General features: G+C 53.0%; 1 protein-coding gene across 1 annotated transcript in view; it reads right to left on the bottom strand.

Annotated features, from left to right (window-relative positions):
* Positions 1-707: 707 nt before the first annotated feature.
* Positions 708-23,335, bottom strand: part of Micall2 (MICAL like 2) — a 27,742-nt gene continuing 5,114 nt past the window's right edge. The window contains exons 2-17 of the mRNA XM_029555137.1: positions 15,117-15,165; positions 11,670-11,811; positions 10,645-10,835; positions 9,840-9,955; positions 8,063-9,268; positions 6,982-7,001; positions 6,371-6,479; positions 5,631-5,791; positions 4,140-4,289; positions 3,898-3,962; positions 3,700-3,823; positions 3,278-3,368; positions 3,107-3,180; positions 2,444-2,558; positions 1,311-1,357; positions 708-926 (exon numbers count right to left, since the gene is read on the bottom strand). Of these exons, the coding sequence (XP_029410997.1) occupies positions 853-926; positions 1,311-1,357; positions 2,444-2,558; positions 3,107-3,180; positions 3,278-3,368; positions 3,700-3,823; positions 3,898-3,962; positions 4,140-4,289; positions 5,631-5,791; positions 6,371-6,479; positions 6,982-7,001; positions 8,063-9,268; positions 9,840-9,955; positions 10,645-10,835; positions 11,670-11,811; positions 15,117-15,165 (2,734 nt within the window). The 3' untranslated portion in view covers positions 708-852. The remainder of the gene's footprint in view (positions 927-1,310; positions 1,358-2,443; positions 2,559-3,106; positions 3,181-3,277; positions 3,369-3,699; positions 3,824-3,897; positions 3,963-4,139; positions 4,290-5,630; positions 5,792-6,370; positions 6,480-6,981; positions 7,002-8,062; positions 9,269-9,839; positions 9,956-10,644; positions 10,836-11,669; positions 11,812-15,116; positions 15,166-23,335) is intronic.

Raw genomic sequence — 23,335 nt, 5'->3', positions numbered from 1 at the left:
CCATCTGTCCACCAGGAAGTAGCAAAAATATCTAGAGAGGTAAGGGTGAGTTCTATCAACTTGACACAAAGTAGAATTGCCTAGGGTCTTAGTGAGGACTACCTAGATCAGGTTAGCCCATGGGCTGTCAATTGTCCTATGATAAGATGTGTGAGGACTCAGCCCACCATGGGTGGTGTCATTCCCTGGGTTTGGGTCCTGGTCTGTGTAATGGAGAAAATGAATGGAGCACTACGCACACACATTCATCTCCCTGTGATGTGATATGACCAGCTTTCTCCAGCTCCTGGTGCTGTGATGGGTTGGGACTTGGAGTTGTGAGCTGACATAAACACTTTATCCCCTAGGTTGTTTTTTTTTAATTTTATTTTTATTTTGTGTGTATGAATGTTTTGCCTATACATATGTATGTGGTACACATACATACAATGCCAGCAGAGGCCAGAAGAGGGCTTTGGATTCTCTGGAACTGGAGTTACAGACAGTTGTTAGCTACCATGTGGATGCTGGTAACTGAACCTGTATCCTCTGCAAGAGCAGTCAGTGCTCTGAACCACTGAGCCATCTCTCCAGCCCCCTTGTCATATTTTATCATAGCAACAGAAATGAAGAAAAGCCAGTACCCCCCCCCTCAAAGCACTGAGCACATGCCCAGGGCTGGGACACAGTTGCGGGGCTTTTGGCATAGTGGCACACATAGGCATATGTAGAGTGGTGATGTCTTTATTGAGGTTATAAGGATCCCAGAGTTGGAGGTACAGGCCCTGGTGCCCCAAGTACCCTGTCTAGGGCCAGAGCACCAGTCTCTCTTCCTGAGTGGGAACTGGAGCCCTGCAATCAGCGATGGGCAGCTCACGCCTGGCCTCCTTTGCTCTTTGAGGACCAGATCTTGGACAAACGGAACTTAGACTTTTTTCTCTGGAGACCTGAGGCAAAGACAGGGTAGTGAGGGTCCATATGGGGACCCTGTGGTAGTGTCCTTCCCTGACATCCCTGGGAACTCCAGGGCCTTCACGGGGGCTTTCATTCACCCTATACACATGAGGGAGAGGTCTGCAGGGGACCCAAAGGCTGTGGTCATCAGCTACTGCTTGGCTGTCCTGAGGGACAGGCGCTCACCCCCATACCACATGGTCATCAGCCACTGCTTGGCACCCAAGGGACAAACTACTCTTGGTCTAATAGTGTGCAGCTGCCTGTCTGTCAGAGGTACAGCTTATGCCCATCTATCACTGTGCCCACAGGAGGCCCTGCCCCCACCCTATCCAGGAGGCCGGTCCTCCCTGCCCCAGCTCAAGCCCCAGAATTACCTAGGTTTTGGATCATGTTCTCCAGCATCTGGTCCTCCTCTTGCTCCCTGGAATGCAGACAGGGCAACTGTGACGCCCCCGCCAGGAACCATGGAGGGTGCATGGCTTCTCTCAACCCCTCATACCAGAGCCAGCCTCACCTAGCATTCAGCCACCTCCCCTCACACAGGGAGACCACAGGAAGGACCCATTCCTCCCTAGGCAGGTTCTTACCCTCCCAGTCCAGTCACTCAACAGTGACCTGAGGATAGCAGGCCAGTTGAGCTGACACTAGCCAAGGCCTCGACAGGATCACAAAGGGTCTGACTTAAGATCTGTCTTGGGCTGATCCTGTGTCTCCTGGACACTGAGCCTCATTTGGGGCATGACACAAGACAGTCTTCTAGGACCAAAGCACCGGGAACCAAAGTCAGATTAAAATGAAGTGTTAAGCTGAGCCTGGTGGTGCAGGCCTGTCATGCCAGCTAATTGGAAAGCTGGGGCAGGAGAACTGTAAGTTCAAAGACTGCCTGAGCTGTAGAGTAAGTTCAAGACCAGCCTGGGCAACTTAGTAAGACCCTGTCTCAAAGTAAAGTAAACGGTGCTGGAGGTGTGGCTAGGTATAGCCAGATTTTGTCTCAAAACCCAAGGGATAATGTTTTAACTCAGTGGTAGAGCATGTACCTAAAACACCTAGTGAGGGATTGGAGGCAGGACTCAATGGTAGGGCAGCTGCCTAGAATCCCCCAGTGAAGGGCTGGGGGCATGGCTCAGTGGTAGAGCCTTTGCCTAATATGTGTGAGGCCCTGGGTTTAATTCTCAGTGCCATTAAAATAAAAAATGATACAAGTTTTAGACACAACTACTCAATCTTAGAAGTCACATGCCTTGGGTCTATCAGTACCCTCTCCCTTGTCTGGTGGCTGCTTCACTGGACAGCTTGAATGACAGGCCATTTCCTCCATGACAGAGAGTTGCACTAGGTGGTGCTGGCCTTGAAGGCTGCAAACCTGGGTGGGAAGGAGCCCCATGGGAGGGCTAGCTGCCCCACATTTTGGGTCTCCCTGTGAAATACACCTAGTGAGATGAGGTCAGCCGCCTGCTGGGAGCACCCTGGATCCCTGGGCAGCCTTCCCCTGGTCCCTGCCCCTCACCTGAGTCGGTCCTCATCCAGGAAGTCCACAATGTTACTGCGATCATTCACGGTGCTCACGTACTGACGCAGCAGCTCTTGTTCCCGCTGCTGGTCTTGGGGGGACTTCAGACCCTCTGCAGGGACAGTCAGCCATCAGCAAATGCCCTGGCCCCATTCTGCTCAGGGACAGGACATCCCCACTGCTTATGTAGGACCTCCCCCCTGGAGAGGAGAGTCGGGTACTGGGTAGAGGCTCTGCAGCAAAGGCTGGATGAGAGACAGCGGTCAGCCTGAGTGTGTGGTCTTTCCCACAAGGCGGCACTGTGACAAGCCGGGCTGAAGCTGGGGTCCCACATCCCACCATGTCCACCCAGGGAGACAGCATACAACCACAGGGCAGAGCGTGATCTGGGAGGTCATATCCAGGATGGCAGGGGTGCGACTGTCCTCAATTCACAAAGTACCTCTCCCACATCAAGCCCTTGAACACAACACCAATTGTCTGGGGGTCCTTTCTTTGGAGAACATGAAACACAGGCATAGAGAAGCTAAGACAGCGGCATGAGGTCACACAGCCAGAAGTATACGAGCTGAAGCCACGTGGCTTGACCACAAGAACCCAGGGAAGCTATACACGTGGGCCTGTGGCTCTCAGGCCCAGCTTCCTGAGACAGACACTCACCCGGTTTGGCCATTAGTTGGCGCAGCTCGCTCTCTAAGTCCATCTGCTGCTCCTCCAGGTGCTGGTCCTTGGACCTGCAGGACACAGAGGTCTGAGGCCCAGCCTGACATGGCTGTGCCCACCACACCTCCCAGCCATCCCTGCACACCATAGCAGGACCCAGGGCCTCACTTGTACATGAGTTCTGACTCCAGCCTCAGTAGCAGCTGCTTCTCATGGATGAGCCGGAACCAGTCCACCATGAGGGCATCCTCTGTGACGTCTGTGGAGAGCCACGGGTGGGCAGGGAGGCCGTAGAGGACCCAGCCACCACCTCAATGCAGAGGGGCCCAGGAAGGCCAAGCTGAGCCAGCAGGGGTGTGGCCAGGCTGCAGCCGGTAAGGGCTAAGGATAGTTAGTGTAGATGTGTTCATCCAGTGTGGATGTGTCCAGTCTAGGGGTGATAACCTACAAGTGGACTGCAGCCAGCTCATGGCAAGCTGTAGGGTATGATCAGTCCATGAGGGTGTGGCCAGACAATGGGGGTGTGATCAGCAGTAGGGCATGGCCCCTGGCGGAGCATAGCCGTCAGTAGGGGTGTGCCCCAGGCTTACCTCCCTCTGCTGCCCGCAGCCGCTTCTCCAGCTCCACGCCTCTGAGCTCCAGGGTGTCCAGCTGACTTTCAATGTATTGCAGTTGCCTCTGAATCTCCTCCTGGGGGATGTAGTCAGGGTGCAGCTGGGGGACCAAGGAACAGTGAGAGCAAGCACAGGACCAAGGCCCAGCCTCCCGCAGCCACCCAGCTTACTCACTCTGATAGGGGAGGTCACAGTCTCGCCAGGTGGAGGAGGGGTGCTGGCCAGGCCCGCAGGCTTCCCTGGAAAAGGAACAGACTGAGGAGGCTCAGGGCACAGAGCCCAATAAAACCTGGATGTGGCCTGGATAAGGTCTGACCCCTCTATTCTAGGCCCAGGAAGTTCCTACGCATGCCCCAAAGCTCCAGCAGGCATCGTCCCCTTTACCCACATCAAATAGAATGGCACCTCTGGCTGACCTGGTGTACCCCTAGTGGGCTTTGTTTTCTCCTTCCAGCTGCAAGCCTGAGTTTCCTTCTCCACGGGTTCTGGCCGAAGCCAATCAGCAGAGACATCGAGGCTAGCAGGGATGGCCAGTTTCTTACGGTGGGATGGGGATGGAGAACGGGCTGCCCATACAAAGGTAAGGGGTGGAGACATGTGTCAGGCTAGCCATAGCCCTTGAGCAGCACCACCAGGAGCAGCGGCACTGAACCTCTGATCTGACTCAGGACAGCCAGTGTTGCTGTCCTGAGCGGTTCCTGAGGAGACACAGGGTAGGGCCTCTGTCTTGCTCCGACTGGCCATGTCCACCCAGGGAGACAGCATACAACCACAGGACAGAGCGTGATCTGGGAGGTCACCCACAGACAGAACAACAGTGCTAGGAGCAAACATGGACACCACACACGTGCACACAGTGAACACTGCAGCACCCAACATGCAGGTACACACATACATCCTTACCTAAACATACACACGCACACATTCAGTTTATTCCTGAACACACACGTGAATGCATACATTCTGTGTCTGAATACATGTGTGCATACGTGTCCCATATATGCACACACATGCTCACACATATATCCTGTGCCTAAACACACATGCGCGTCATATCTGAACACATGTGCACATGCACGCATCCTGTCTAAACACATATACACCTGTGTATCCCATATGTGAGGACATGTGCACATATCTGAATGCACACATTTTATACATGAGCATAAATGTGCATGCATGCATGTATGTTATGGTTGAGCACAAATACAATATGTGAGCACAGGTGCACACATGTATCCCATGTCTAAGCCTTCAAGTGCATATATGCACCCCATACCTACATATGTGTACATACACGCACCCTGTGCCTGAACACACATGTGCACACATACATTCCATGCATGGACTCACATGTGCATTCATACATCCTGTGTCTAAGCCTGAAAGTGCACACATGCATCCCATACCTAAATGTGTATACATACATGCACCTTGTGTCTGGACACACATATGTGAACACACCTGTGTATACATGCAACCCATGTATGAACACTGGCAAATGCATGTCTGACATGTATACATGTATGCCTGCACATTCATCACACATGTGACTTTATAGGCATGCATATACCCCATGAGTGAATACACATGTGCACATATGCGTCAATGTGCACAATGCATCCCACATGTGCACATATTCACATACATGAACACGTGTACATACATGCTTTTCACACACGTGTACATGCTCTACATGCATCCACTTGTGTGTCTGAACACATATGTGCAGGTACATGTCACCTGAACCTGTGTACACATGCATTCCACATCAGAATACACCTGAACATGCATGTGCACCCATTATCCCTTGCTGAGCAGGGTAGTGGGAGCACACCCCACACACTGGACACAGGCCTGGGTTCCCATCACACACTGACACACGCCCGGGTTTCCAGAAGCATTACCTGTGAGGCTGGGCCTGGGGCCAGGCATGCCTGGCGTCCTTTCAGGCTGCACAGGAGTCAAGGTGGTGCGGATGTCCCCTTTAAGGCTGCTGGAGGCCTTCCTGGAAATGTCCTTGACCCTCAGCTCTACCCGGACCAGTGGCTCCTTCTGCTCCACAGCCCTGGGTAGAAGACAAGGTCAGTCCTGCCTTGGGTGGGGACAGCCAGGAGGTCACCCCAAAGCCATGTTGCAGGTTCAGATGGACTGGCCTCTGGCCTCCAGCTCCATAACCCAACCTGTTTCTGCCCTCAGGGCACAGGAGTGTGGGCCTCCACCTGCCATGGGGAGGCCACCTCCAGGAACTGAGACAGACTGTGGTCCACACAGACCAAATACCCTGACGCCCACCCCAGGCCAGGCTCTTGTGAGCTGCTGGGCACAGTGCAGCTGCTGCCCATGTCCACTGCATCCCTTAAGTCACCCCACCAGGACGAGGTGTCCTTGTCAGTGTCTCCATCACTTGGCTGGTGTCAAGAGTCCCAGGACACTCAAGCTGGTGTGACCCAATTTTCTGAAAGGTGCAGGTTCTTGCCAGAGCTGTGCCAACTGTTGGATGTGCACTGTCATGTGCCCATAAGCACTTATTAGGCACCTGCTGTGTGCTGGCTCCATTCATGTTGTAGACCCATGAGTGTATGCCCTGGCAGGGTGAGGCCCACAACCTCCCACCCCCAGCCCCTCACCCTCCATCCCCACTCACTTCTCAGCAGGATTCTTCTTATCCACAGGCCTCAGGCGGGCCCGCCATCCTTCTGGTCCCTCCTCCTGGCCTTCCTGGGGGGGCACACCTGGACCTGGGTTGGGGGCAAGGAAAGATCAAGCAGATAACCCAGGTTATAGGTGTCTCCTTATAGTCAACCCCACCTTTGGACATCCCCAGAGCCAGCCCAGCATACAGGATAGAGGCAGGCCTTCTAGCCTGACTGACCACTGCACTATGTGCCCCTGAGCACCATGAGCCCTCTCTGGGCCTCGATTTCCAATCTGTCAAAAGGGTGCCAACATACAGGGAAGCCTTGTGGACTGACTCTGTGATGTGAGGAAGAATGGCTGGGAATAGTTGCCCATCTGTAGCCCTTCTTAGTCAACAGGGAGTTCAGTCAAAGGGAAAGTTCCAGAAAGGCACTTTGTGTAGTGTGTCCCAAACCCCATTTGATGGTGCCATCAGAGTCAAAAAAAAGGGCCCTGGACAGAGGTATGACAAACTGGGGTATGCCTCACCCTGAAATCAAGCGCCAACTTGGGACGGAACCTCCTGATTCAGAGATGCCTGTGCTGGGTTGAATGGGATCCCCTAAAACTCAGGTCCACTGAGGAGTGAAGGGAGTGATCTAATTCAGAAAAAGGTGGATGTAGTCACATTAGAAGGTGGTCACGCTGGGGGATGGTGGCCCCATTCAAAACTGGTGTCCTTATAAAAGACAGAATCTGGTGGGTGCATATACCTATGAGCCTAGCACTAGGGAGGCCGAGGCAAACGGATTTGAAAGTGAAGGCCAGCCTGGGATACATAGTGAATTTGAGGCCTGGAATACACGAGTTCCCATCTCAAAACCCCAGGCCTGGGCCTAGAAGATGGCTTAGAGGAGCAAACCATTTGCCATGCAGCCTGAAGACCTGAGTTCCAGCCCCAAAAGCCAAATGCGGGTGGAAAGAGAGAACCTACTCCACAAAGTTGCCCTCTGACCTCCAGGTGCTGACATTTAAACTCCCGCTACACACATCATACTCAGAATTTCTTTTAAAAAGCCTGAAGGTATAGCTCGGTTAGTAGAAAACTTGTCTAGAATCCCCCAGTGAGGGGCTGGGGGCGTGGCTCAGCAGTAGAGCACCTGCCTAGCCTGTATAAGACTCTCCTCTCCTACTATCTCCAGCACCACATCCAAAAAAAAAAACCAGAAGAGGAGACATAGGGTAGAGGCAATGTGACAATATGGAGGCAGAGATGGAGCAAAGCAGACAGCACCCGAGGGATGCCAGTGTCCAGAGGACACACATCTGCTGCTGAAGACACCCTGTGAGGGGTGCCCTGGGAACTCAGGCAGTGACTGCGTGAGTCAGTGTCCAGCAGAAAACACTATAGATGCAAGATACCAGGGAAGAGCTCAGAGTTCAGCTGTGGTCAGACAAGCTGACTGAGGCCTGGGGTACCGTGACACCTAGCCTAACACCTGCTTTCCCAACCACACCACGGGTGTGGGCTCCTGAGACACCCATTGAGTATGTGCCACCCACCTGCAGTCCCAAGCATGTGCAGATGGTGGCAGCCCAACCCCAAACACCCTGACCAGCACATCCTGCCCTCCAGCCTCTCTCCTGCCTCCATCCCCATTTCCCAAGTCAGGAAACTGAGGTTACACAGCCAGGCGTACCCCACTTCCCTTGTACCTACCTGCTTGGAGCCTGAGTACCAGCCTCTACCAGCCCTGGCAGGGTCTTCCTAAGGATGCTCAGTGCTTGCTCACGGCTACTGTCCCGGGCAGGGCAATCTGCCACAGAGGGGACCCGACCAGCAGAGTTGCTGCTGGCTGAGACCGGGACTGAGTTCTGGAAGAACTTCTCTCGGGCCTGCTGGGTCCTCGAGGCTGAGGGGGTCCATGCCTGGGAGGTCACAGGGGATGCTGTGCTTGAGTTGAGCTGGGTCTGAGTGGCCACGCCCAGCTTTGAAGCTGCTCGTCCTTGGGGCTCAGATGAACTAGAGTCTGGGGCACTTAGTGACATCACAGGACGGGAGCCGATTGCTGTTGTGTCAGGAGATGCCACCCTCAAGTTGAGCTGGAGCTGAGCAGTCAAACCTTTTGAGATTGCCTGGTCTTGGGACACAGATGGACGGGGGCCTGTGGTATTCGGGGACACCACAGGACGGGAGCCAATGGCCACTGTGCCAGGAGATGCCTCCCTGGAGTTGAGCTTGGTCTGAGCAGTCAAACCTTTTGAGACTGCCCGGTCTTGGGACACAGATGGATGGGGGTCTGCGGCACTAGAGGACACCACAGGACGGGAGCCAATGGTCCCTGTGCCAGGAGATGCCACCCTGGAGTTGAGCTGGGTCTGAGCAGTCAAAACTTTTGAGGCTGCCCGGTCTTGGGGCACAGATGGACGGGGGTCTGGGGTACTCGGGGACACCACAAGACGGGAGCTGATGTCCGCTGCACTGTTCTGGGAAGCTGATGTCCACCCCATTGGAGAGCTGTTGATCACTCTGGTAACAGCTTTGCCATTCACAGAAGAGGTGGCCACTGGGCTTGTGGGCAGCCTGGGCCCTCCAGGGCTCTCCTCCTGGACTCGGGAGGTGGCTGATGGGTTCAGTTCAGCCCGGAAAAGACCTTTGGTGGTTGTGTTGCCCACAGCAGGCCCCCAGTCTGCTGCCTTGACTCTTGGTGTCACCTCTCTCAGCCCGTTTACCTCCTGGACCTTCTGTGGGGCACTGGGTGTCCTGGTGTCCCTAGGGACGGTCCCCAGCTGCCTAGAGGCCAGGCCCAACAACTTGGGGCTTGCAGAGGTGGCTTCCAGGCGGTGGTGAGTACAAACAAAGACACCTGGTTCTCCTGTGGCACGGTAGGTCCCTGAATGCAGTGTGTTGGAGCACTGTTTACACCTGTGGAAGGGAGTCATAGAGACTGAGAGTCTACAAGCTTCTTGCTTGTTCAGGTTTGCTCTCCCAGGCACACACTGCCACACTCTCATATCTACTCATGCGATCAATGATTCATTCAACAAACTCCTGTCAGTGATTTCAGCCATTGTGAGCCATAGACTCTTGTTAGTGTTCATACATGGTCACCTGACATAGACACACATAAAGACCACCAGTGCCCCACTTTGGGGGCCAACCACCCCAAGCCTCACAAAAAGAGAACATGGGAGTCTCCTCCTGTACCCACAACCCAGGAGCTACAGGGAGACAGGGAGAGGGCTGATGAGGGTCACAGAGTAAAAAACGACAACACAAAGGGCTGAGGAGACAGAGTCCACAAGGGAGACTGAGTCAGCATGACCAGAAGGTCATCTCTGAGAGAGGCATTAGAGAAGGATGTTAGGGCTTGGTAGGGGACAGCAGGGTCTCTTGGGGAACCTTGGCAATGGATGAGGCCAGATGAGAGGACGAGGGAGCCATGACAGGTGCTCGAGCTGGGGCAGTGCACCAGGCATGTGGTGGGAGATCTTACCTGAAGCAACTGCGGTGGTAGAGCTTCCCATCAACCAGGTGACGCTGTACCAAGTGAACGTGCTTGCCACAGAGCGCACACGTGCTGCTGACTGAGCTGCCCGCTGTCACCAGACCCTGTGAGGAGGTGCCAGGGGCTGCCGAGGGACAGCTGACATCTCTGCGCTCCCACCTCAGCCCAGGGGTGGCTGACAGAGTCTACACTACAAGCTGGAGAGCTGAGGTCCCAGGGAACCAGGGGGTGGACAGTGCTCCACGCTCAAGGGCTCCAGCCCAGCTCTGCAGTAGTCCTGGGGACCTAGCATGGAGCCAGGGACAGATCCAGCACTTTCTGCCACCACAGCAGGCTCAGGCCTTAGCATCCCTGGCCTGCCTTGGTCACGCCCATGGAGTCTGCAGTAACCACTATCAGACAGCAGGGGGTGCCAAAGCCCAAGCTGCCGCCTGCCCAAGCTCCACCTCTGAGGAGTTGGTACACAGTTTTCCAACTGAGCCTGCCAGGGAAGACCAAGACAGCTCAGGGTTCCTTCCTACAAGGGGAGGAGGGCTGTAACCTAAGCCAGCCCAGAAATATTTGGGATTCGAGCTCCACCCCACCTGCATGACCTCTGTACCTCAGTTTACCCATCTGCATAACGGGAATCCCAACTCCTGCCATGCTGAATTGGAGCCCAGAGGAGCCACCCCAGTGGGAGCTGGATATACAGCATGGTGGGGGATTGCTTCACCCAAGGGAACACCCTCCCAGCTGTGTATTTTGGGGTACACATAGACCTACAAGGCCCACTCAACCAAGATATTCTTACAGCTCTTGGGGGTGGCCCCTCTGAGACTCCCTCCTTCGGCTGGACCACAGGGTTTGTCCTGGCTGGAGACAGTGGTGGCCCCCGGGCCAGGGCAGATGAAGGCAACTTGGCTGGCTGGGGCAGGGCCTTCTTTCCAGAAGGTTCCTCTGTTGAGTCTAATGGGGGCCTCTTCACACCGGCCATGCCCCCAACTGGCAGGAGACACAAGTAACAGGGGTCAGGGGAGTCCCACCCAGAGCCTGTGTCCCTTAAGAGGTCCCAGTGCCTACAGCGGAGGGCCTGGGTGTTCTGTGGTGCCCTCAGAGTGAGGCACTGAGAAAAGGCAGCCCCAGGGCACACTCTTCCCAGCAAACCCTGGCCTAGCCCTCACCCCCTCTCCAGGCCAGCAGTCCCATCTGGGGGGTCACAGAAAGGGACTTTCTGCTTCCAAGCCACCAGCCAGCATTGGCCCTGGGCCCAGGGGGATTCCAGAGATTTCTAAAGCTATAAGAGGAATGTGGTGTGGTAAGCCCAGCAGCTCCACACGCACAGGCCTGGGTGAAGGCCAGGGCCTGTCCACTCTGTTCATTGCTGCCCAGGCTGCACGGCTTCCACTGACAATCAACTGAGCATCACACAAAGTCTGCCAAGACAGCCCCAGGGTAAGACCTTGGGGTTCAAGATGGGTAAACTGAGTCCCCAGGGCGGAGAGACCAAGGTGAGAGTGCATCTATGTTCATGAGCATAGGGTGGACACAAACCTAGCTCAGGGCCCTAGTGGAAGCACGATGAGTGATGGAGGACCTTGTACAGGGACAAGACTTTGGTCTCCTTGGTAACAGATGCAGCTCTGGAGACACACATGAAAGTGGCCTCCCTACCACACCACTCATCCCAAGCTGCACTGGGTGTCAAGACAGGAGATGGGCATGGGTCCCAAGGATGGATATTGCAGCATGGGATGGTGGCCCTATGGTGGCTCTGACAGAGCTGGGGGTCTTGGTCTTGCCTCTTTTGGGGGAGGGACCTCCTGGGCAGGGACTCACTCGGGGACCGGCCATGAAAGTAATTGTAATACTGTGACACGTAGGTAAGGATGCTCAGTCGATCAGGAACCTTCAGGGCCACCATGTCTTCAGCATCCAGCAGGGCTGGGATGCCCAGCTGCTCCTCGGCCACTCGGAAGGCCTGGGTAGAGGACGTGAGTTGGTCAGGTAGACGGTGGAGAGGACTCTCCTGCTGGACTGCCAACCTCGCTAGAAGTGAATGCTCAAGAAGCCGAGGCTTCCAATCCAGAGAACCCTGACTGGGTGACTTTCTGGGCTCAGCTTGTCCATCTGCATAAGAGCCCAGAGTCCCAACCAGGGACTGACACTGCTCAGGGGACCAGAGCTAGAGGGCTTGCTTTGTGTGTGGGTGTGGCTGGGAATTGAACCCAGAGCTCCAGCATGCTAGGTAAGAATTCTACAGCTGAGACGCACCCTACATTGCAGGATTCTAGGCAGGTGCTCTACCACTGGGCCACACCTCAGCTCCTCACTAGGGGATTCTGGGCAGGAGCTCTACCACTGAGCCACACCCCAGCCCCTCACTAGAGGATTCTAGGCAGTTACTCTAATGCTGACCCACACCCCCAGCCCCTCACTGGGGGATTCTAGGCAGGCACTTACCTTGAACTTGCAATCCCCTGCCTCAGCCTTCCAATTAACTGTACTGCCTGTACCACCAGGCCAGGTTCCTGGGCACCTCTTGTAGTATGTCTTCACTCCATCCTCAGACCTCATCACCCTGGAGACATCCCTGAGGCCCTACAGCCCTTCTAAGCCAAACCTCATCCACTCAGAGAACAGATTTTCCATGATGTAGTTGACACCCTCCAGGTCACTGACTCTCCCCAAGGCCCAAGGGCACACAAGGCAGCCTGAGCCTTAGAAGCAAGCCATAGTAGATTGATATAAGATACACTGGACTGAAAAAGGCCAAGAACCTGCACTTACAGTACACCTACTGTATATCAGATCTGGTGGACTGTAGGCTCTCCCATCCCCACTGTTGGCTGCCCTCTTCAGCACCAAAGGTCCAGGGATGTTCCAACTGTTGACCTATGACCTGGCCTGACCCTTGCCCCCTCACTTGCTGACCAACCCCAGGACTCTCCGTTGTATTCCCCACCCCCATCTGACTCTTGGTCTCACTGAGATGACCTGTCTGTAGTTGCCAATGGCACCCACTCAATTGGACCCTTAGCAAACTGCCAACTGTGGTCCCAGGCCTGTCATCACAACTACTTGGGAAGCTAAGGCAGGATGATTGTGAATTCAAGGGCACCCTGAGCTACAGAGTGAGTTCAAATCCAGTCAGACCAACTTGATAAGACTCTATGTCTCAAAATAAAAAGTGAAAATCAGGCTAGAGCATGGCTCAGTGGTAGAGCACCTGCTTAGAATGCCCCGGAGAGAAGTTGGGGGTGTGGCTCAGTGGTAGAGCACCTGCCTAGAATCCCCCAGTGAGGGGCTGGGGGTATAGCTCAGTGTTGGAGCACCTATCTAGACTTTCTTAGAGAGAAGCTGGGGGTGTGGCTCAGTGGTAGAGCACCTGCCTAGAATCCCCCAGTGAGGGGCTGGGGGTATAGCTCAGTGTTGGAGCACCTATCTAGACTTTCTTAGAGAGAAGCTGGGGGTGTGGCTCAGTGGTAGAGCACTTGCTTACTTACATGTGAGGCCTTGAGTTCAAATCCCAGTACTACAAAATAAAAAAAATTTTTTAAAGTAAAGCTCTTCCAGGTCCATTCAGCCCAGTGCAGTGACTGTTGGAGGTATTCTAGGCTCTATCCTTCACTGCCCCTGCCTTTCACAACCACCCACATCCTGACTACACCCAGAGCACTGTTGTAGCTAGCTCCCTTTACTGTGGCTCTTCTTTCAACTTCCCACTCCTGCGTGTGCAATACCTCGGGGCCCCCATGCTACGTTCACACCACGCCTCAGATCCTCTGACCCTTGGAACTGGCCCAGAACTCTGCCCCTCGCACTGAGGACCAGGCCTGCCCTCCCGCTCCCTGACCTCCTCACCATAGGATACTCCTTTCTCCTTCCCAAGCCGAGCCTCAGGCTCACACCTCCCAAGGGTCCTGTTTCTCCACCTCGAAGGGAAATCCAAACTCCTTCCCTGCTGCACCCCACACCCTGCCTTGGCCCAGCCCCACCCCACCCTGTCCTCCCTGCTACATGGCTGGAATGTGGCCAGCACCTGAGTAACTGAATCAGTCATTTCACATGCGTGACCATACACGTGCGCATGTGAATGGAGGTCAATGTCCAATGCCTTCCTCGATTATTTGTATAAGTGTTTTGCCTATGTATAAGTGTTTTGCCTGCATGTAACTGCACTTATGCATACAGTGCCCATGGAGCCAGAAGAGGGCATGGGATCCCTTGGAACTGGAGTTAAGGACAGTTGTTAGGCCTCTAGTGGGTACTGGGAACCGAACCTCAGTCATCTGCAAGAGCAGCCAGTGTTCTTAACCAACAAGCCATCTTTCCAGTTCCCTTATTTTTTGACATGTGTGTACATGTGTTACCATGTGTGTTGGGTGCACATATGTATGTATGCCATATATGAAGGCCAGAGGTTGATGTTGCATGTCTTCCTCAATCACTCTCCCCTTTTTATATTGAGGAAGGGTCTCTCACTTGTATCCAGAGTCCTCCAATTGAGGTAATCTGGCTAGCTAGCTTGCTCTGGAGGTCCCTGTCTCCACCTCCCATGTGTTGGCACTATGGGCTGGCCATCACACCACCCAGCATTTACATGGGTGCTGGGGATCCTCATAAGCACAGCAAGCACTTTACAGGCTGGGCCATTTCCCCAGCCCCAGGAACTGAGTCTTTCATTATATTTCCTGACAAGTTAAGCTGCCTGGGCAGGTGAATCATCTCATGTCCGCTGTCCCTGTGCACCCCAGATCTCCAGTGCCAGGGGCCTGGGCAAACCCTGCAGGCCTCAGAGTAAGAACAGGCCTGTCAGTCCAGGAGGGAGGGTGTGGGTTATTTCCCAGCAGGAAGATAGGAGGTTGGACAGGGAAGGTCTCACTAAGGGAGCACAGGGCAGAGTTTGAAGCCAAGGGCTTCCAGGGAAAGTGGTATTCAAGGATCAGGGTGACATCTCACCCACCCCCCAGGACCACCAGGACCAGCCCTCCACAGCCACCAGGGGCCTTTCCCTGGGTGATCACCCATAGGGAAGGAGGGTGACCTCCACTTCCTGCAGCTTCTGGGAGGGAGACAGGGGCCAACAGGACCTGGGCTCTGAGATCAGAGGTTGTTCAGCATAGGGCTTGCTGAGGAGCTGGGGGGAAGCCACGTCCCCAGAGGGGAACCCCCTCATGGCCCAGTGGAAATCTCACTTCACTGAGGCATGGTGAGATGTGGGCTGGGGATTCAAGGAAGAGGGGTTCAGAGGGCAGGTCAGTGGGTCAGATGTGGGGGACTCACCAGTTTGTTGTTCTCGTAAATGTTTTCCTTCCTGAGAGCATCGAAGTTTCTGGAAGATAAAAACACTTGTGTCCAAAGCAACTCAGATCTGAGAAAGGAAAAGCAGGGCCTCAGGGGCCATCTTGTCCAAATGGGGAAACTGAGGCCAAGATAGATTCAGCAGGTCTGGAGCAAATGTGAGGTGAGCAGGCTGGCACCAGCTCTGGCTCCTGGTCTGCTCAGCCACAGTGACTCTACTACCTCCCCTCACCTGGGCACCAGTGACCCACGAAATGAGCCCCCAGCTTGGCTTTCACCTCCAGCCTCTATCAGAAGTATCTGATACAAGCCCAGAGAGGTACAGCCACCAGCCCAGGTCAAGGGACAGAAAGCCAACACACAGAGGGATGAATATAAGTTCTAAGGCCAGCATCATTACTTGTATTTTCACAGCACATCCTATAGGGGGCACTATTCTGAGAGCGTCATGGGCATCTATTGTCCTGTGGACTGGACACTGGGGACAGAGAGGCTCAGGGCATGCCCAAGACACACAGCAGGGGGCAGGGCTGACCACTTCCTCTTTCATTCCTAGCAAGGTGTGACTGTCCCCACCTGGTCCCTGGGAGGCTGGACCTTCAGAAATGTGCCCATGTGTGACCACAAGGTCACAGAGTGTACCCAGGGTGAGGCCCCTGGCAGTCTGGAAAACAGGGTTTCTTGGAGAGACAAAACAAGTGGTTGACTGAAGGCTCCATGCACACACCCCAACATGCCCCAACACGCCAGAGCATGGCCCACTGCACACCTGAATGCTGCCTTGTCAGTACAGCCTGGCCCTTCACTGCCAAGAAGGCCAGCCAGCCACTTGGCACCCCTGGGGGAGCCAGCTAAAGAGCAAGCTCCGTCCACTTGCTGTTTATCGGTCCCAGGTAATCTAGATTGTTCCAGAAGCTTCATGACACACAGGAAATGCCCCACAGTCTGACTCTACAGCCTCAGTTTCTCTGCCTGTGAAGATAAAACAACTTCTAAGACTGAATCTTTTCTACTTTTTCACGTGTGGTGCGTGTGTGTGTGTGTGTGTGTGAGTGTGTGTGTGTGTGTGTCTGTGCTTGTTTGCATGTGTCTGGGCACACGTGTGTGAGTGTGCACATGGAGGCCAGCAGTTGATGCTGGGAATTGCTCTTCCACTCTATTCATTAGGCAGGGTCTCTCAGTCAAACTCAGAGCTCACTGATAGCATCAGCCAGCTTGCTCTGGGGGTCCCTGTCTGTCTTCTGAAACTGGAGTTACAAGAGGCTCCCATGCCCACCCAGCATCTTACATGGGTTCTGGGGATATGAACTCTGGTCCTTGTGCTAACATGGCAAGTGCTTTAACCACAGAGTCTTCTCCCCAGTCCTCTTCATTTTTTTTCTTCTTTTGATTTATTATCTTTATATTTTATTATTTTTATTTTATGTGTATGAGTGTATTGCCTGCATGTATGTGAGTACACCTGTGTTGTGCAATGCCGTAGAGGTCAGAAGAGAGCGTAAGATTCCCCTGAAACTGGAGCTAAGGACGGTTCGTAGCCGCCATGTGGGTGCTGGGAACTGAATCTGGGTCCTCAGCAGGAGCAGCCAGTGCTCTTAACAGCTGAGCCATCTCTCCAGCCCCTCCTCCCCTGTCCCTCCTTCCTTCTTTCCTTTTTTCCTGAGAGGTTCTGGGGACAGAACCCAGGTCTTCACCCATGCTAAGAACACTCTCCCACTGGCCTCCATCCCCAGCCTAAGACTTGAGTCTTTTTTTTGGGGGGGGGGTCTTTTAGAGACAGGGTCTCCCTGTAGCCCCAGCTGTCCTGGAACTCACTATGTAGAACAGGCTGGCCTTGAACTCACAGAAACCCGCCTGCCTCTGCCTCCTGAGTCTTTTTATTAAATTTATTTTTACTTCATGTGTATGAATGTTTTGTCTGCATGTATGTACATGCACCATGTGCGTGTAATGGCTATAGAGGCTAGAAGAGGGTGTTGGATCCCATGGAACTGGACTTACAATTGTTAGCTGCTATGTGGGTGCTGGGAACCAAACCCAGATCCTCTGCAAGAGCAGCCAGTGCTTTTAACCACTGAGTCATCTCTCCAGCCCCAAGACTTGGGTCTTATTCAGGACATTGGCAGAATGTCGCAGTCATGCCCCCAGCACATGGGTATGTCTCAAAGAAGAGGGAAGGTGCTGGCTGCCTGTGACCACTTGACCTGGAACAGCCCAACTCCAAGGTCAGTCTCTGAGCACAAGTCAGGCTTTGCCCACCTCTATCCCACAATGCCCATCAGAAACCCAAGCTGCCAGCCCATTTTACAGACCAACTAAATGGAGGCCAATCCTGCCACATGGAGGGGTGCAGAGCTTTGGTCTGCCCACCTCCCTCCTGCTACTCTCCCGCCCCCTTAGCCTTCTTCCATCTGCCCAGCTCTTAGGGAAACTCCCAGCACTTCCGGCCAGGACGATCTCCAGTAACAAATCCCAGATGCCAAGACCACCCACGTGAGGAGAGGTGGGCCAACAAAAGACAGAAACGGGAGGGTGGGTTCCAACCCTCAGGAGTCTGGGTGGCCTCTATCTACCTGTGTGGGCACCATCCACCTGGGCATGTCCCCACATACAGTACATTCTAGTAATGTACAAGGATGGGCACCTGGGTGTCCAGGTGGCTTGCCGGCCCCCTGCTTTCCCCTCCATCCACCCAGGGAACCCAGCACCTCCCTGTAGTTCCTTTTCGTTCCCTAACCCACAGCTCCATGCCCCCAAGGCACCCCAGAGCCTTCCGACCCCCACAGCACAACCACACTGAGCAGAGGCACCGTACACAGGTTGGGGCTGCGAATTCAAGTCCCACTGACCCTCAGGACCAAGTACAAACTGCTTCCCTGACCCATGCAGAGCCACCCTGGCCAGTCCCTCAGCCACCATAGCCCTGTGGCACCAAGCTGGGCTGTTTCCTGTACCTAGGTCTGCCCCGAATGGACTCTTGTATGGCTTTCCTCCTCATGGCCTGAGCTCACTTTCCCCCTTCATCCCCAAGTGGCTAAGGCCTGAGCCAGCATGCCAAGAAGGCTTCCTTCAGAACTGTCTTCAACTTCTTTTATCAATGTTATTACTGTGTGTATGCAATGGGGGGGTTGCTGCAGCACAGGTGTGAAGGTCAGAGGATGACTTTGTGAGGTTGGTATTCTCCTTCCACCTTCATATGGGTTCCAGGGCTCAAACTCAGGTCATTAGGCTTGGCAGGCAGCACCCTGACTTACTGAGCTCTGTCGCCAGCCCTGGAGGCTTTTTGTTGTATTTTTGTTTTTGTTTGGAAGGGAGGTTTTTTTTTATTGTTTCAGTTTGTGTTTTGAAATTACAGTGTTGCTCTGCCTGATCTGGTACTCACTTTGTAAACCAGGCTGGCCTCCAAACTCACAGAGAATCTGCCTGCCTTTGCCTCCTAGGATTAAAGGCATGCAGTGATGCACTCAGAGGCAGAGGCAGGTGGATCTCTGTAAGTTCAAGGCCAGCCTGGTCTACAGATCGAGTTCCAGGCCTGTTAGGGCTACAAGGAGACCCTATCCCAAAATAACAAAGCAAAGCCGGGCATGGTGGTGCACACCTTTAATCCTAGCACTCGGGAGGCAGAGGCAGGTGGATATCTGTGAGTTCCAGGCCAGCCTGGTCTATACAATGAGTTCCAGGCCAGCTGGGGCTACAGGGAGACGCTGTCTCAAAAAGACACACACACAAAAAAAAGTGTGCACCATCATGCCCAGCATTTGTTCATTTGTTTTTAAGTATTTTTACTGTTTTATTTATGTTTATGAGTGTTTTGCCTACATGTAAGTATGTAAGTATATCTGTGTTAGCCACCATGTGGGTGCTGAGAACTAAACCCGGGTCCCCTTCAAGAGTAGCAAGTGGTATTAACCACTGAGTCATCTCCCCAGGCTTGTTTTTGTTTTCGTTTTTGTGAGACATAGTCTCACTGTGTAGCTCTGACTAACCTGAAACTCACTATGTAGACCAGGCTGACCTCAAACTCATTTTGTGACCAAGGATGACCCTGAACTCTTGATCCTCCTGCCTCTACCTCCTAAATGCTGGGATTTCGGCATGGGCCATGCCTAGGAACTCTGACCAAGCCCACTGAGTGGGGGCTACCTGTCCCTGCAGGAAACCCACCATGACCAGCAGGGACACTTGAGTCATGCTCTAAACTGGGTCCTAATAGCAGACATTTTGAGCTTTTGTTTGAGAGACAGGGTCTCATGAAGCCCAGGCTGGCCAAGAACTTCCTATGTAGCCAAGGATGACTTTGAAATTCTGATCCTCCTACCTCCACTTCCCGAGTGCTGGGATGACTGGTGTGCACACTTGGCTCTCAAAGCTACTCTTGCTAAAATGCAGACTCCTCATTCAGGCCCACAAAGGCAGTCACAGGAGGACGAAAGCCTAGCACTTTTGTCTCAGTCTGCACCTGTCTCCTTTGAGCCAGTGATCGGCTGACCTCTGAACACGAGCCTGTTAACTGCTTCAGAAAATGTCTGTCTAGAAGCCAGTGCTAACTAACCTATTTCCTCTCCATTCAGGACTAAAGGCACAAAGACAAGAATTGAGGTGCGCTGCCTTCAGCTTTAGCAAAGCCCTGTTCCAGACCCCAAAAGGCACCTAAAGGCCTCCAGGCATTTTCTGTCCTCCTTTACGTCTATACTTCTGTGACAAAATACTCTGACCAGCTGGGCATGGTGGCGCACACCTTTAGTCCCAGCATTCAGGAGGCAGAGGCAGATGGATCTGTGAGATCGAGGCCAGCCTGGTCTACAGAGCAAGGTTCAGGGGAGTGGGTTCTACAGGGAGACCCTGTCTCAAAAAGACAAAAAAAAATCACTCTGCCTGAGCATGGTGGCCCACACCTTTAATCCCAGCACTCAGGAAGCAGAGGCAGGCGGATCTCTGTGAGTTCAAGGCCAGCCTGGTCTACATAGTGAGTTCCAAGCCAGTTGGGCTGAGAGACCTTGTCTCAAAAAGACTAAAAATTGACACCCAATAGCATCTCTCTATGTCAATGCTTAATTTTCAAATGAAAACAATGTTGAGGTCATAATTTCACCTAACATGATACAAAAAAATAAAAATAAAAATAAAAATAAATAAATAAAGACTAAAAAAAAAAAATCACTCTGACCAAAACCAACTTGGGGAACAAAGGGTTTATTTGGCTTCCGTGTCTTGATCACAGTTCATCACTGAGGAAACAGGGCAGGAGCCTGGAGGCAGGAACTTGAGCACAGACCGTGGAGGAATGCTGTTTACTGGCTTTTGTTCCTCTGCACTGTGCTCAGCCTGCTTTTTTACTATATTTAATTATGCATATGTCTGTATGTATGGGTATGAGTGCAGTGCCTGTGGAGTCCAGACGCATCGGAGTCCCCCTGGAGCTGGAGCTACAAGCAGTTGTAAGCCACCCCACAAAGGTGCTGGGAGCGAAACTCGGGTCCGCTGCATGAGCAGAAAGTACTCCTAACCGCTAAGCCACTCTCCAGCCTCCTAGCCTGCTTTCTTATACAGTCCAGGACCACTGCCCAGGGGTGGCACCACCCACAATGGGCTGGGCCCTCCCACATCACTCAACAGTCAAGAAAATGCCTCACAGATGTGGCCACAGGACAATCCAATAGAGGAAACACCCTAATTGGGGCTCCTTCTTCCCAGGTGTGGCAAACTGACTATTGAAGCTCTTCAGCATATTGTCCTAAACCTGGTCACCTTGGATAACGGAAACAGTCAAGTGCCACAGAACAGACCACCCCCAGAACAGACCACCCCCAGATGAGGGCACTTATCTATGGTGGCGAGGACACATCCTAGAGCATCAAGCGACCACCTGCTGATATAGTGTGACTCATATTAATAAGGACTTCCTGGGACCAAATTGTGGAATCCCCCACCCCTGTAATCACAGTTACACATGCCTCTTATCCCACCCCAATTATCCCTCCATTTAAACCTCAATCTCAGGTCAGGGTCTCTAAGACAACCTGTTCCTCTTCCCAGTGCTCACTGGTCAAACCCCCTTTCTCTACTGATCACCATCTCTGCAGTCGCATTGGGACAGGCAGCTGAACCCAGCACAATGGGGCTACTGCACCTGGGGTTCCAGTTTTATCCTGTCCAAAGAGTGACCTTGGAGGGCTGGGGTGATGGCTCAGTCAGTAAAGTGCTTGCGAAAAAAGCATGAGGAGCTGAGTTCAATCTCCAGGACCCATGTAAAAAGCCACACATGGGGTGGTGGCATGCACTTATAACCCCAGAATGGGGAAGATGGAAGCAGGCGGATCCCTGCGGCTCTCTAGTCAGCCAGCCTCATCTAATCAGTAAACTCCTGGCCAGTGAGAGACCCTGCCTCAGAAACTAGTAAAGGGGACTGGAAAGATGGCTCAGCAGGTAAGAGCACTGGCTGCTTTTGCAGAGGACTTGGGTTTGATTCCCAGCACCCACATGGTGGCTAACAGCCATCCATAACTCCAGTTCCAGGGGATCCGACACCCTTTTCTGGCCTCTGCAATTATTATATGCAGGTGCATATAATACCTATATTACATGTAGGTAAAATACTCATACATGTAAAAAATAAATAAATGAACAAAAATTTTGAAAACTGAAAAGTGGCCGGGCATGGTGACAAACACCTTTAATCCCGGCACTCAGGAGGCTGAGGCAGGCAAATCTCTGTGAGTTCCAGGCCAGCCCAGGCTACGTAGCAAGACCCAGTCTCAAATAAATAAATAAATAAAGTAATTAATTAATTAAATAGGGCTGGAGAGATGGTTCAGCAGTTAAGAGCTGCCCTTGCAGAGGACCCGGGTTCAATTCCCAGTACCCACATGGTGGCTAACAACCATCGATAGCTCCAGTTCCAAGGGATCCAACACCCTCTCCTGATCTCCACAGGCACTGCACGAACACGGATGTATTTACATGCATGCAGGCAATACACTCATACATATAAAATAATTTTTTAAAACTTAAATAAATAAAGTGGACAGTACCCAAAGAATAATACCCAAAGTTGACCTCTGGCACATACATGCATACACGCACACACACATACACACACACATACACACACACACACACACACATATGCAGGCACATGGTTACACTGGAATTTAAAACCCTAGGACATAATCAGGCATGGTGGTACATAACTTAAATCCCAGCACTCGGGAGGCAGAGGCAGATGGATCTTTGTGAGATCAAGGCCAGCCTGGTCTATGTAGTAAGTTCCAGGCCAGCTGGGGCTACAGGTCTTTTTTAGAAAGAAAGAAAAGAAGAAAGAAAGAAGAAAAAAAGGAGAGAGGGAGGGAGGGAACAACCTAGAACCTTCCAGTGTAACTGGATTCAGAAACAGGGTCATGCTGATGTGATTCAGTGAACGTGGTGTCATTGGGGTAGTCTCACCTGAGGTGCCAGGGTCCCCATGCAGAGGGAAACTTGGACACAGACCCAGAGGGGAGGGGATGTGAGGGCATGGAAGACCATAGCAGACTGTGCACAAGGCCAGGACAGATAAGCTTCTCCCCACAGCCACTGAGGAACAGACGCTGCCCACACATCCATCTCAGACCTGTACTTTTACTTGTCATCCCCCGACCCCCAGGTACTTGGGAATGAACGTAGGCCTCACACATATGGGTCAGTGCTCTATCATGGAGCTACAGCCCCCAGCAGTTAGCCTCTTGTTCTTTGAGGCAGGGTCTCCCTATACAGCAGCTCATGCTGACTGGAACTCACTATGTAGCCTGCTAAGCTGGAATTTGAAATGCTAGGCCACCTGGGCCTCATCCTACCAACAAAGGAGCCCTCAACTGTGAGCTTGGTTGTGGAGGGAACCGGCCTCCTGGCCCAGCACCCTGGGAGCCCCCTGGGAGTAGTTTCCCCCTTTTCTAAATTCCCACATGGCTGACCTCATATTCTGGCCTTTCCTGGAACAAACTCAGCTATTCAGGGGGTGGGTGCAGGGCTAAGAAGGGGGTTCTGGACTCTGTTATCTTCAGGCAAGCCAGCCCAGCACATCTGGAGTTAATCCACTAGCCAGTCAGAGAGAGGGGCCCATAGCCCCAGAGGGCAGAGGGAGGGATTTGGGATGAATGTGAATGTGAAGCAGAGAAAGAGAGCGAGAGCAAGAGCTAGAGAGAGTGGGAGAGAGCGAGAGAGCA

Source organism: Nannospalax galili, unplaced genomic scaffold, assembly GCF_000622305.1.
Source record: "Nannospalax galili isolate Female #2095 unplaced genomic scaffold, S.galili_v1.0 scaffold664, whole genome shotgun sequence".
In the NCBI taxonomy this organism is placed as follows: Eukaryota; Metazoa; Chordata; class Mammalia; order Rodentia; family Spalacidae; genus Nannospalax; species Nannospalax galili.
This window is presented reverse-complemented; position numbering and strand designations above follow the sequence as displayed.